At 44.8% G+C, this 14,004-nt stretch overlaps 1 protein-coding gene across 3 annotated transcripts in view; it reads right to left on the bottom strand.

Moving 5' to 3' along the window:
- The window catches only part of GALNT18 (polypeptide N-acetylgalactosaminyltransferase 18), a 350,932-nt gene that overhangs the window by 47,909 nt on the left and 289,019 nt on the right, over positions 1-14,004 (bottom strand). For 2 of the 3 annotated variants that reach the window (XM_033204872.1, XM_033204874.1), the window contains exons 8-9: positions 13,292-13,429; positions 7,659-7,754 (exon numbers count right to left, since the gene is read on the bottom strand). In XM_033204872.1, the coding sequence (XP_033060763.1) occupies positions 7,659-7,754; positions 13,292-13,429 (234 nt within the window). The remainder of the gene's footprint in view (positions 1-7,658; positions 7,755-13,291; positions 13,430-14,004) is intronic. The other variant, XM_033204873.1, reaches the window with a different exon arrangement.

Genomic DNA, 14,004 nt, shown 5'->3' with positions numbered 1-14,004 from the left:
GTTCATCCCTGTTTCCCAGGGCCAAGAACAGTATCTGGCACATGAATGCTGTTCATTGAAAAGGAGCAATATGGACACAGACACACACAGAGAATGTCATGTGAAGGGTAGAGTTATGCTGCTACGAGCCATTACCTTGATTTGGACAAGGTAATGAATTAAAAAGTCATAGAATTCCAGGGTGTAAGAGCCCTTAGGAATTCCTTAGCTTAAGAGCCTACATGATATAAAAATCCTTCAGAATGTCCCCAGAGCCTGCCAAACATGGCTTAGTGCTGATGACGGAGATGTCAAAATAACCTGAGCCAATGATTGGGAAGAGTTTCCTCATGCTCAGCCAAAACTCTGCGTCCTTATAATTTGGAAGGAGTTTTAACATCCCCCTTAAATCTGTTCTCTTTTTAAGCTAAACAATTCCTATTCTATTAATTCAAGGACACGGTCTCAAGTGTCTTTACCAATCTGGTAATAATAACAATAGCCAACATTTAGTAAGCAATGACTGTGTACCAGGTTTTGTTCTCTAAACGCTTTATGTGCATTGATTTATTTAATCCTTATAACAACTCTGCAAAGTTGGCACTACTATATTCTCTCTCATGCTGCTACAAGCCAAGGGGCCACCAACCACCAGCCAATTTCATTCCAGGCAACAAAACTGAAGCATGAGGAGACACTCACCTAAGAGACTCTGTTAGTAAGTGGCATGGCTGGGATTTAAACCCATATAGTCTGGTTCTTAATAACTGTATATTGCCTCAGAAATTATCTTTCAGCATTTTCAGGTTTCCTATCAAGTGTGATGTTTAGGGATGAATATGTAAGGTTCCATAGGAGAGGTCAGAAATACCATTACCCTGCGTTGCTCTATATTCCCCAGGCAACAATGTGAAGTGTCACGTCCATCTCCTGCAGTTGTACAGTGCACAATCTGCACAATGGCATGTGACAGTTCCATCCTCGTATGTGTGACTTTCCCAAAGTTCTCCTTGTCCTATGTGGCCATGGTAACAAGAAAGATTTTGCTGAGAGCTGCCAGTAGGAGGGGGTGACATCCCTGGAAATGCATGTTGAATGTTTGATTTGGGCCAAGTCTACAGGATTCAGAGGATCTTTGGAGTCCTCACCTTTCCACAGTCTCCTTCTGAGATGTACCCTGACTTCATCCTCAGGTAGCACATCCTAGAGTACCCCTTTTCTTACTCTTCCATGAGCAGTGAACTTCTTACAGTCTGGAAGATGCCTTTGGGAAGCCTTGCTAGACAGCATCCCCTTACCCTTCACTCATCCCCTACCCCTGCATTTATCATGGGTGGATGTAGGAGCTCAGGTTGGGAATACACAGCCCATCCCCAGGATAACCTTGTCCTTTCCAGCTCTCCCAGCTCAGTGGGCAGGCCACAGCCTCAACAGAGTCCTGCCATAGCAGCATCCCTACCCCTTCCTGGGAAATGTGTGTAATCTGAGACTGGTCCCAAACCTCCCTACACAGCACTGACAGTTGTGCATCTGAGCACGGCCTGGCGTGAAAGGTCACCCGGACACCAAGTGCTCCCTGTACAGCCCAGCTGCATGAGTGTTCTCTGGCTTTAGGGGATGAGGAAGGGAGACCCAAGTCTTTGAGACTCGCTGCAGCTTCACATCAAGAAGCTTATTTACAAAGGCAGTTCCTAGCATTCCTGGCAAGCACAAATTCACAGTTTCCCAGGCCAACTGAATTTCAAAACAAAGGAATTAGAGATAAGCAGATTGTCAGAGCTGGGAGTGTGGGGCCTAAAGAAATCCAGTCCAGCTTCATCATCTGCAGACAGAAATACAGGCTCAGATGAAACTCATCAGTGGTGAGAGTAGTCAAAACAATCCTTACCTTTGGGTGGAGGTATGACCATGAGGACAAATGAGGAAGCCTTCTGGAATCATAGGTTTGAACTTAATGGTGATCGTACAGTGTATACAAAGTTAAGAATTGTGCACTTGGCCGGGCGCGGTGGCTCAAGCCTGTAATCCCAGCACTTTGGGAGGCCGAGACGGGCGGATCACGAGGTCAGGAGATCGAGACCATCCTGGCTAACATGGTGAAACCCCGTCTCTACTAAAAAAATACAAAAAACTAGCCGGGCGAGGTGGTGGGCGCCTGTAGTCCCAGCTACTCGGGAGGCTGAGGCAGGAGAATGGCGTAAACCGAGGAGGCGGAGCTTGCAGTGAGCTGAGATCCGGCCACTGCACTCCAGCCTGGGCGACAGAGCGAGACTCTGTCTCAAAAAAAAAAAAAAAGAATTGTGCACTTAAGATTCGTGTATTTTAGTATAAAATTCTACCTCAATAAAATAGTAAAAGAAAATAAAAGCCCACAGAAGATTAAGGTGATGTTGCAATTGTGTGGCAAGACAAACCCTTGAACTCAAGCATCCCAGTGCCCACTTCACTGCCCTCTCCTTAACTCCCTTACATTTTTGGTGCCATAGTAACTCAGTGATGCTCCAGTAGTTTATGGGTGGGTTTTCTGTTTTGTTTTGTTTTTTTGAGATGGAGTCTCATACTCTGTCACTCAGGCTGGAGGGCAGTGGTGCAATCTCAGCTCACCGCAACCTCTGCCTCCCAGGTTCAAGTGATTCTCCAGCCTCAGCCTTCCGAGTAGCTGGAATTACAGGTGTGCGCCACCATGCCTGGCTAATTTTTTTGTATTTTTAGTAGAGACAGGGTTTTGCCATGTTGGCTAGGCTGGTCTCTAACTCCTGACCTCAGGTGATCTGCCTGCCTCAGCCTCCCAAAGTGCTGGGATTACAGGTATGGGCCACTGTGTTTGGCCTATGGGTAGGTTTTGACCAGGGCAGGCCCCCATGGCAGATGGCACCATGGGGTCAAGGAAAGTCAGTCCAGGGTTGGTTGCAGCTAGAACCTTGAGGGTATTTACACTGAACAGGAGTCAGGATTAAAGTGGAGTAATAATGGTAATACTTCCTTATAGAAATACTAATAGATAACATTTATTGAGGACTTACTACATACCAGGTATTGTTTTAAATATTTTACATGTGTTAAATCCTCACAACAACCTTTTTGGTATATCTACCATTATTAATCCACATTTTACAAATTTAAAAATTAGGCCCAGATTTTAAAACCTTGCCAAGATTTTACAACTAGAAAGGTTCAAAGCTGGTATTTAGATTCAGGCAATCTGGCTCCAGAATCCACACTGTAACTATGACAGATACTGTCCCATATTGTATCATCTGCAGCTGGTAGAGAACTGGCAACCTCTGCTCAGGCCAACACCTACCATCACACAGACAAAACATTCAACATTTGTCCAATGGTCCAGATAAGATCACAAGTATCAGAAAGCAGAGCAAGAATTTGTGGAAAGATCGACTACTTGTGACCTGGCTACCTTGGCCCACATTCAAGGATAACATAAAGACATTCTATGCTGAAAACCCAGGTGCCCAACTTCATTAATAATCAGAGAACTGCAAATTAAAACCACAGAGTGATAGTACTATACCCCCACTACCATGGCTATAAAAATATGGGTAATACCAAATGTTGGCAAGGATGTAGAGCAACTAGAACTCTAATATAAAGCTGGGAGAAGTAAGAATTGGTACAACAATTTTGGAAAATTGTTTGGCAGTGTATTCATTGGCTCAGGCTGTCACAAAGTACCACAGACTAGGTGGCATAAATAACAAATTTATTTTCTCACAGTTCTGGAGGCTGGGAAGTCCAAGATCAAGATGCTGGCCAATTTAGTTTCTGCTGAGGAACTACTTCGTGGCTTGCAGACAGCTGCTGTATCACTGTGTCTTTCATGGCAGAGAGAAAAGAAAGCTAGTGATCAAGCTCTTTGATGTCTACTCTTATAAGGACACTAATCCTATCAGATTAGGGCACCACCCTTATGACCTGACTTGACCTTAATTACTTCCTCACTTGAAATACTACCAGGGTCAGGGTTTCAACATATGATTTTCAAGGAGGGGCACAATGCAGTCCATAACAATCTGCCCCTGGCTTCCCCAAATGCATGTTTTTAAGGCGTGCAAAATACATCATTCCATCCCAACAGCCCCAAAGGTCTTAACTCATTCTAGCATCAACTCTAAAGTTCAAAGTCTCAACTAAATATCATCTACATCAGGTAAATGAGACTCCAAGTACAATTCATCCCAAGGAAAAATTTCTCTTCGAATGTGAGCCTGTGGAATTAGGTAAGTCATGTGGTTCCAAAACACAACTGTGGGAAAGGCATAGAATAGATATTCTCATTCCAGAAGGAGAAATCAGAATGAAGGAAAGAGTGATGAGTCCCAAGCAAGCTCAAAATCTTAGCAAGTCAAATTCCATTAGCTCTTAAGGCTCGAGAATAGCCCTCTTTGGCTCAATGCTCTGCCCTCCAGGCCCACTGGGGTGCCAGCATCACTACCATGGCTGTGTGGGGTGGCTCTGGCCCTTAGGCTAGACAGGGCACCAGCCCTTCTCCTGGCCTTATGTGGGAGTGGTAGTCCTGACAATCCCTAAAAATGCCTTTTGCATCATTCTTCGTTTTCTTGAGGAATAGAGCACATTCACAGCCAAATAGCTCTATGGTCCTTATGGTCCTATGGACTCCAAAGTCGAACAGCATTCTTTCATTCCATCCCACTTTCTCTGTCTCCCCTTTAGTTCAAACTGGCAGTCTCTCTACAGGTGTAATTTCATCTCTATTCCTGGCTTCTGTTGAAATGACTGGCAAAGTCCACCTAAGTCAAACTCATGTTCTCTTTACCATGAGCCACACTTTAGCATTCTTTTCAGAAAGAGCTTTCTCAGTTTTTTGCAACATAGATAGCTGATAATTTTTCAAATCTTTAAGTTAAGGTTAAGTGAGGTCACAGGGATACAGCCCTGACCTGACAGGATTAGCATCCTTATGAGAATAGACACCAGAGAGCTCATTGTTGTGTGCTATCTGCCTCTCCCATGTGAGGACACAGCAAGAAGGTGGCCATCTTCAAGACAAGAAGGGAGCCCTCACCAGAAACTGAATTGGCCAGCACTCTGATCTTGGGCTTCCCAGCCTCCAGAACTGTTAGAAAATAAGTTTATGTGGTTTAAGGACTGTGATATTTTGTTTTGGAAACCTGAGCAGACTAATACAGGCAATGTATACTAAAAGTGAACATATGTCAATCCTATGACTCAGCAATTCTGCTTCTGGGCATAAATCCAAAAGAAGTGAGCATATATGTATACCAAACGACATGATCAAGGCTGTTCATAGCAGCAGTATTCATGATACTTCCAAACTGGCCATAGTTCAAGTGTCCATCAGCAGTTGAATAGATCATGAATTATGGTATACTTATAAAATGGAATACTACATAGTAGTTAAAATGAACAAATTACAACTACATGTAATAGCAGGGATGTATCTCAGAAATGTAATGATGAAAGAGTTCCCTTTTCACCACATCCATGCCAACATCTATTGGCTTTTGACTTTTTAGTTAGGCCATTCTTGCAGGAGTAAGGTGGTATCTCATTGTTGTTTTAATTTGCATTTCCCTGATGATTCGTGATGCAGAGCATTTTTTTCATATGTCTGTTGACTGTTTGCATATCTTCTTTTGAGAATTGTCTATTCATGTCCTTTGCCCACTTTTTGATGAGATTATGTTTTTATTGTTGTTGTTGATTTGTTGAGCTTCTTGTAGATTCCGGATATTTATCCTTTGTTGGATGCATAGTTTGTGAATATTTTCTCCCACACTGTGGGTTGTCTGTTTAATGATTATTTCTTTTGGTGTGTGGAACACTTTTACACTGCTGGTGGGAATATAAATTAGTACAACCACTATGGAAAACAGTATGGGTATTCCTTCAAAAACTGAAAGTAGAACTACCATTTGATCCAGCAATCCCACTACTGGGTATCTACCCAAAGGAAAAGAAGTCATTACATGAAAAAGATGCATGTACACGCATGTTTATAGCAGCACAATTCACAATTGCAAAACTATGGAACCAACCTAAGTGTCCATCAACCAACAAGTGGATAAAGAAAATGTGGTATATATTCATCATGGAATACTAATCAGCCATAAAAAGAAATAAAATAATGTCTTTTGCAGTAACTTGGATGAAGCTGAAGGCCATTATTCTAAGTGAAGTAATCCAGGAATGAAAAACCAAATATCGTATGATTTCGCTTTTATATAAGTGGGAGCTAAGCTATGAGGAGACAAAGGCATAAGAATGACATAATGGATTTTGGGGATGTGGTGGGGAAGGTTGGGAGGAGGGGTGAGGAATAAAAGAGTACATACTGGGTACAATGTGCACTGCTTGGGTGATGGGTGTACTAAAATTTCAGAAATCACCACTAAAGAACTTATCCAAGTATCCATGTAACCAAAACCACCTGAATCTCAAAAACCATTGAAATAAAAATAAAAATTAAAAAAATATAATTATGAAAGAAGTCAACATAAGAAAATATATACTATATAATCCTACTTATGTAGAATTCAAAATCAGACAGCAATGCTCTTATTTTTGATCTGGGCGTGTTCAGTCTGGAAATTGATTAAGCTGTACACTTACAATTCATGTATTCCCTCTATATATGTTTTACTTCAATATAATGTTTAAAAAGATAGTCACTCATTAAAAATGTCACACCATTGTAACAATGAAGAATGTGTTGCCATACTGGGTCCTGTGGGCGTAACCTGATCTGCTGGCCTGCAATTAACCAGCCAGTAATATCACAGCAGCTCAGTCCCCCAAAAGGACAAGATGGTAGCGATCACAATGGACAATCCCTGGGAGGGCTCATCATTCACACACATAGTGACATACACATTATGATGTCCTTCAGTTGTGTGTTTTGGTAGGCAACAGCTCTTTTAAATACTCTTTTAATTGTAATTGCACACATAGGCATATCTTATATGCTCAAATATCTTTTTAAATCCTTGTGTACTTCTGGAGATAAGTAAACTCTGGGAATGTTATCAATTCAGAACAGGTCAGCCTATGACATTCTTGGTCAAGGGTTGTCTGCTGTACTTTGTTCAACGAACCATTTCTCCTGCCTGTGTCTTGGCATCCTCTTTGAGTATCTGAAGTTTAGACTAGGAATGGAGAATTTGTAAGAATAAATTATTTTCCCAGTAGCTGCCCTTCATTCTCCACCAGAAGAAGGTCAGAAGAAGAGCTGGAAAGAAGGCCCATGGCTATAAATTTTGGCCCCAGCTATGATCTACTAAAGGGCAGAGCTGAAGACCATGCCATGGCATTCTGAGGGGACTCTGACATTTCAGGGAGCTTGGGAGAACCTCCTACTCTTGCTAGGGAGCAGCTTGGTTGTCAGAGTCAGAACTGTGAGGTACCCATAGTTTCCCCAAAGGAAGCAGGTGTTTCTCTTTAGAAATGTAACCCCTTTCATCCTCCCCATCCTGGAGGATCCTGGAGTCATAGCATCCACTCTCCCACCTTCCTTCCAGGCAAGGCAGGTGTGACCCATCCTCTTCAGCTCATGAGGATGTGCCCTAATGAAAAGCCCCAGTGGCTCCTGGTCCCAGAGCTGCCATGACAGAGCCTAGCTCTCCTTCCCCATGCCAGGCACTCACATGCACACTCCTGGCATAGGAATCTCTTAGAGGACTCACCTGAGGCGTCATCCCATGGCATATGTACATGATGGGGACATTCTCTGTATCTGGCCCCTGGTCAAGACACAAATCAGTCTTCAGAGAATTCTGCAGCTGAACATCAGAGACCAGATGGCCACACCACAGAGAGAGGAACAGAGAAAGCAAATGCATTAACTCTGGAGAAACAAGTATTCTGCTGGACATATTTCATTTCCATAATCAGCCCAAGGCCCTTGAACACTATAGAACCAACAAGCACCAGCTTTTGCCTTGCATAAAGGTGCTGAGGGGAGACCAGCCTTCTTTGAAGGAGAAACACTTACATGTCATTAAACAGTGAGCTGGGTTCTGGGAGTTGAGACAGTCTGGGCAAAAATAAGAGATACACATGCATGTGCACACACAAGACAGTGCTTGCTCTTCAGCGCATGCATGTCACACACAAGATGGTGCTTGCTCTTCAGCCCCTCCACTCCCTCAGGGGTGGAACAACAGCCTTCAAGTGTCCCTGAGAGAAATCTTTGCTCTTGAGTGTTGGGGAAAATGGGCAACATGTTAGCTATTTTCAGACCTCAGAGGTCCCCTGGGACCAGAAGCTCTCTGCCTCCTGCAGACCCAGCAGTGGCTTGGCCAGGCCCCATGGTGGCCCACCTGCTTAGGCTCTTCCATAGTGGGAGGTCGGGTGGTAGAATAAGAGAGGAGGGGGCCAGGGTGGGAGCAGGAGAAGAGAACGGCATCTCTTCCCCTCACCTACGGGTGGATGGATCCAGTCTCGGCAATTAACACGTCTGGGTAAGACAGCTGACATTCAATGTCACTTTCTTGCTTACACCCACTCTCAGCCCTCGGAAAGGGTAGCCCATTGTCCTCATAGCCTTGCTCACCGGCCACAATTGAGTGGACCATGGTGGGCACCAATCCACACTTCAGAATTAATCACTCTCTTTCTCTCCCTCTCTCCTCCCCACCTCATCACCCTCTTATCTGTCTTAGGAACCTAAACAGGACCCAGAGACTGTAATTGGTGGGTGGTGGCCACTAGAATTGCAAGGCTGTTTAAACTGGGCATGGGGGGGTTCTGTTGGCCATGGCCATGTGCAAGCAGAGAAAGCCAGTTGTGATCAAGGATGTGATGATGCATGAGGCAGACAGAATGAGAGACAAGAGAGACCATCTTGCCCCTGCGGCAGCTTCAGTGGCTTCCCAGCTGTAGTGTCCATGTCCAACTGTACACTTCAGTTCCTACTCCTGTAAGAGTCTGTGGCACCTTCACCCACCTCACCTTAACTTGAGCTGGCTTGACTGGGGTTCTCTCCTTAGCAATCAAAACACTCTGCCCAGAACAGGGGACTGGAGAACAGAATCCAGGGAAGACAAGGACAAGAGGCCACAGGGAGGCCATCTATGTGGGGGGAGGCCAGAGACAGCAGCAGGGCCTTTGTACTCCTGATGGCTTGTGGCAGGAGTGAAATGAAGCCAATGAAGAGGCATGAGATGGAGCCAACAACCAGAGGCCCATGTGTGCTCCAAGCATACCCTGTTCCTAACACGGGACAAGGAACAGAGTTGAATTCTTTTTTTCTGAGCTTCCTTTCCTCTACTGGGTGGTAGCACCTTAATCCCAAACTCGCAGTTCAGAGATTCTAAAGAAATACTGTATGAACATGTGTCTCAGGCAGAGCCCCTGGTAGCATTTCTGCAGCAAATCCTCCATTATAAACCAATTCCTTGGTTTGCCTTAGTGGGAAGAGCATATGTAAACACACGTTGTTCTTGTCCTACAGCCCACAAAGAGGTGGGTGTCATATCTAAAGCCAAGCACTGTAACCCATTAGGAAAATCTGCTAACTGCTGTTGCAAAGAGGAAGGCCTGGAGAGCCCTGATGTTAGACTTGGCTTTCCCCTAGGTTCTTAATGCCAGTGCTTGGGTGAGAGGGTGGGTGTCTTTTGATAAAGTCCTCCCTGGCTCTGTGTCATTCCTGCCCACCCCCCACCCCCACCACCCCTTAGGCAGGTAGTCCACTGAAGCAGCTAGAAGCAACAGGCTGGGATGGAAACCTGGCTCCAGTTGTAGGATCTTGAATAAAGCAATGTAACTCCTTCCTGTTTGTTTTATCCCCTCTAAAAGAGGAATAATAATAGTGCCTACCTCATAAGGCTGTTATGAGGATTAAGTGAAACAATACCTGCAAGTGCTTAGCATAGGGCCTGGCAAATAACAAATGTTGCAATAATTGTTGGCTGCTATTATTACTGCTATAACCTTCCTCAAAGCCATTCAGGGAAACTAGCTTTTAGGAATGTGTCTATGTGTCAGGTACCATGTGAAATGCTTTCCACATATGTCTCACCTAATTGTCATAATGACTAGCCAGGATGAAGGAACTGTGGTGTAGGAACAAGTTCCACTCTCCTCCCTGTCTGTAGTGCTATTCAGCCTGTGTGGACACTTCCTTACATCGCCCTTGGTCTTGGCCTCCTCTTTGCCTCTTCCCTTGGCTCTCAGCTTATCTGTCACTCTGGAAGCCTTTCCCAACCCAAGTCTTGTATGAGATCACTGCCCTGTGCTTCACTAGCACCCCATTTATCTTAGGGTAGCACTTAACCAGTTGCATTCTTGTTCCTTCTTCACTTGTTTGTCTCCCCTGTTAGTCATCAGACTGGGTCTCAGTCTCATTGGATATCATATAGGCCAGGCACAAAGGAGAGAGTCAACACTTGTTGAGTGGGTGAGTGAGTGGGTACATGAAAAACATGAGTAAATGAATGGCATTCCCAAATGAATGGAATCATAGTCGGGCAAGTGATAGAGCTGGTCTGTCAGACTCCAAAACCCAAGCTCTTTCCATAATGCAAATGGCTATAATCCTGAGACTGTAAAATATGCCCAATGAAATGGCATTACTGTGACCACAAAGGTTTTGCACCTTGTCAAGTTTACATAGCCATTAAGGGGCAAAGCTAACATTCAGAAACCAGGCATGTCTGTTTCCCGATGCCCCTCCATCTCTACTCTCAGCACCAGAGCTGTGATTAATCCAATGCTCTTCCATCTCTTGGACATGGAGCTCAATGATCCAGGGGAAACTTATGCCCACACGATGGGGCCCACAGGTCCTTAGGCCTGCAGGAGTCATTAATGGGGCCCATTAGTGGATTAATGGGCTGGGCTATAGACTTAATACTGGCTCAACTCAGAGTTCCAGAAGTCATTTGTCCTGAACAATGTCATTTGGTCATGAGTTGAAATAGAAAAAGGAAAAAGAAATTATGCTCCTGAAAAGGCATCTGGTCTCTTCATTTTAGGATAAAAATAATTACCAGGAAGAATGAGTCAGACCCAGCAAATACTCTTGCTATTGTGGCTGCATCCCACTTTGCCCATCTTCAGCCAGGTTGCCCCATTAAGAGTTTATTATGCTCTTTGACAAGCAGGCATGTCTCTGCTCATGTAGGGGCTTGGCCCGTGGAGGAGGCAGGAGAGAGGGGAGGCTGGCTGGGCCCTGAGCAGTGGCGGGCTGATGAATGTGCAGGGGGTCAGAGTCCTCTGTCAGCCGCAGGGATGGCTAACACAGCTCAGCCCTTTGAGATGACAAGCGAATGGTTTTCAGTGTGACAATAAAAATAGGCCCGGCTCTGAACTCAGACAGATCTAGATCACAACCCTGTATTTTCCACTTACTATTTGACAAACCAAATGTTTCTGGGGGTGGCATGGAGGGGCCACATGGTAAACCGGTTGCACATGTGTATAAGATGAGATGTTTTTGCTTGGAGGATGAGAATGCCTTTGGCCAGGACCCAAAATTGCAGTGGGCACATGTACACACCTCTACTGTTACTGCTTCTCCTGCCTCTCTGGGGGAGTCTGGCTAATCCTGCTTGGCCACAGCTGACAGCCTGCTGAGAACATGAATCCAGAAGCTTGCCCTGGCTCACGGAGGCTTGGGGCCAATAGTTTCTCTGGAGCCACAGCAGCATAACTCTCCTTTTAGGATTGGGTTCCACCATGGCCAAGCAGCCCACATAGCTTGCTATGGGTAGAGTGTGGGGCATCAAAGGCAGCTGTGTCCTCAGGATGGTTCTGGGGAGGTGAATGGGACAGATAGGCACCTTACAGTGCAATGTGTTTCCATGGTGACAACATGATCTGGAGACTCAGGTACTACCTAAGCAGCACTAGCTGAGGTGTTTGCTGAGATGTGAATTGCACCAGACCGAGAAGTGGAGAGATGAGAGGTCACTGCATGGTTCTCTTGGGATATGTCAACCATGCCATGGGGACACTCATGGGAGGATAAGACTGTCTCCTACAAGCTGGTCTTCTGGATAACAGAGACCCTGGGGGTAGAGGAGGTGGGTCTAGGATTCCAGTTCTGTCTGCTTTGGAATCCTAGGATGTATATAAGAGTTTGGGGGGGCATAGGGAGCACTGAGCCCAATCTCTCAGCAGATTCTTCCCGCTCATAGGCAATTGTTCTGTTCATCTGGGGCAGGCTTTGAACTCAGCTCTAACCACAGCTCATCAAAAGAAGAGACCTCAGTTCTTCCTTCAAGTTTTCATCTTGAGATATCAAAAAAGGTCTGAGGAGACACTCTCCAAAGGAAGGAATCAGAGTGATACCAGAAGCTGGTTTTTTAGACTTGGTTTCACTGCTGATTATGTGAGCTTGTGAAAATTACTCTTTGACTCTGTTTCCCCATCTGTGACATGGAGATAATATAATTAATCCTACAGAGTAGTCTTGAGGGCTTGTCATGGCAAAAGTTTATGTGTTCAGACTGTAAGTCAGCAAAAGCCAGGCGAGATAGCCAAAAATCAATCAAAATACCATTTAAAATACCTTATGGCATTTGACCTGTATGGTTGAGGGAATATTGAGAAAATGGGAGAGTTTATCATATTCGAAGTATTTTAACCTTAGACAGAAAATACATTTTCGTCTAAGGTCACATATCTACAAATCTTACATTTTCTTTTACTCTACAGGGATAGTACTGAATTACCCCCGTTTAACAGATGAAGAAACTGAGGCCCATGACATTAAGACACTTACCTGGGAAGCAGCCTGGTTAAGATTTGAACCAGGTCTTTCTGACTCCAAACCCTATGCTCTGCCCCCTCCACCTTGCTCCCTCTCATCAGGGAGAACTTCTCTGTGCCCATCAACAAGCAGTACTAAAAATACAGCAAATATAATAAACTCAAGATGGCCCTGTTTCTAGAACTCTTCTCAGGGAGGCTCTGCATGTGAATGGAAGGCATCAGCCCCTTGGTAGGGGAGGCACACAGGGTGACTCATAGACCCTCAAGCACCCCAGCTGGGAAAACAGCAGGTGTTTCTTACCTTATCTTTCAATCTTAAGCTAACTGCTTTATTGTGTGTTTTATTAAGTGGAATATGCAGGTGTGGGGCCAGAGCTGAATTGCTTAGGACTATAAAGGAGACAAGTACCTCTCTCAAGGGACTGGAGGGGTTTGGGCTGTAAAAGTCAAGGCTTGCAGGTGCAGAACCCGCGCCCGCTCCCCAGGCCTACTGCAGTTCTTCACTGGAGCAGCTGAGAGGCTCTTTCCCTCCTCTCCCTTTCTTCACTATGCTTCTTTCTGTCTGTGTCTGAATGAAACCCGGAGGAGGACAGCTCCTTACCACACCGTAGGCAATGATGTCTGAGTACATCCTCATCTCTGGGTACACGCTGACCAGGTACCAGCGGAAGGTCTTGCACTGCAGCTGTTTCCTCAGAGCCTTCCTTGCAGTGATGTCCCCGATGTCAATTCCTGAGTCCTGCACAGGGACGCGGAAGCAGAGATGAAGCCACTCCCAGGTTGCAGCTTCTCCCCAAACTCTACTTTGGGATGACCTTGTGCCGCCAACCAACATTCCTAGAGACTAGTGAAGGGACCATGTGGCACGTTAACTCTTGCATTTTCCCACGGGCACCTTAACCTCATAACCATCCTCATTTAGACTATGAAACACGAGGTCAGCATTGCCGGGCACTGTCATCAAAGGCCATTGAAAATAAAGATGCCAAATCCTTAAAGAAAAAAAAAAAAAAGCTATAGTCTGGATGTAGATGAAAGAAATGGGAAGAATCCATCTGAATAAAGCTTTTCCCTACCTCAAGAGGCAAAGTGAGAGATTCTGAGCTTTAAGGTGAGAGAGAGAGGGTAAGGAAAAAGCTTTGAGATGAAATGATGCTAATTCTAATACTATTCCTAAGAATCATAACAGCTAAGGCTTAAACATTTCCAGAGTGCTAGGCTGTATTCTGAATGAGATATGCAGTATATATTTAATTTACTTTTATTTATATGTATGTATGTTGTCCTAGTCACACCTATAAAATAGCACCACAT

This window comes from Trachypithecus francoisi, unplaced genomic scaffold (assembly GCF_009764315.1).
Source record: "Trachypithecus francoisi isolate TF-2019V2 unplaced genomic scaffold, Tfra_2.0 Lachesis_group8, whole genome shotgun sequence".
NCBI lineage: Eukaryota > Metazoa > Chordata > Mammalia > Primates > Cercopithecidae > Trachypithecus > Trachypithecus francoisi.
This window is presented reverse-complemented; position numbering and strand designations above follow the sequence as displayed.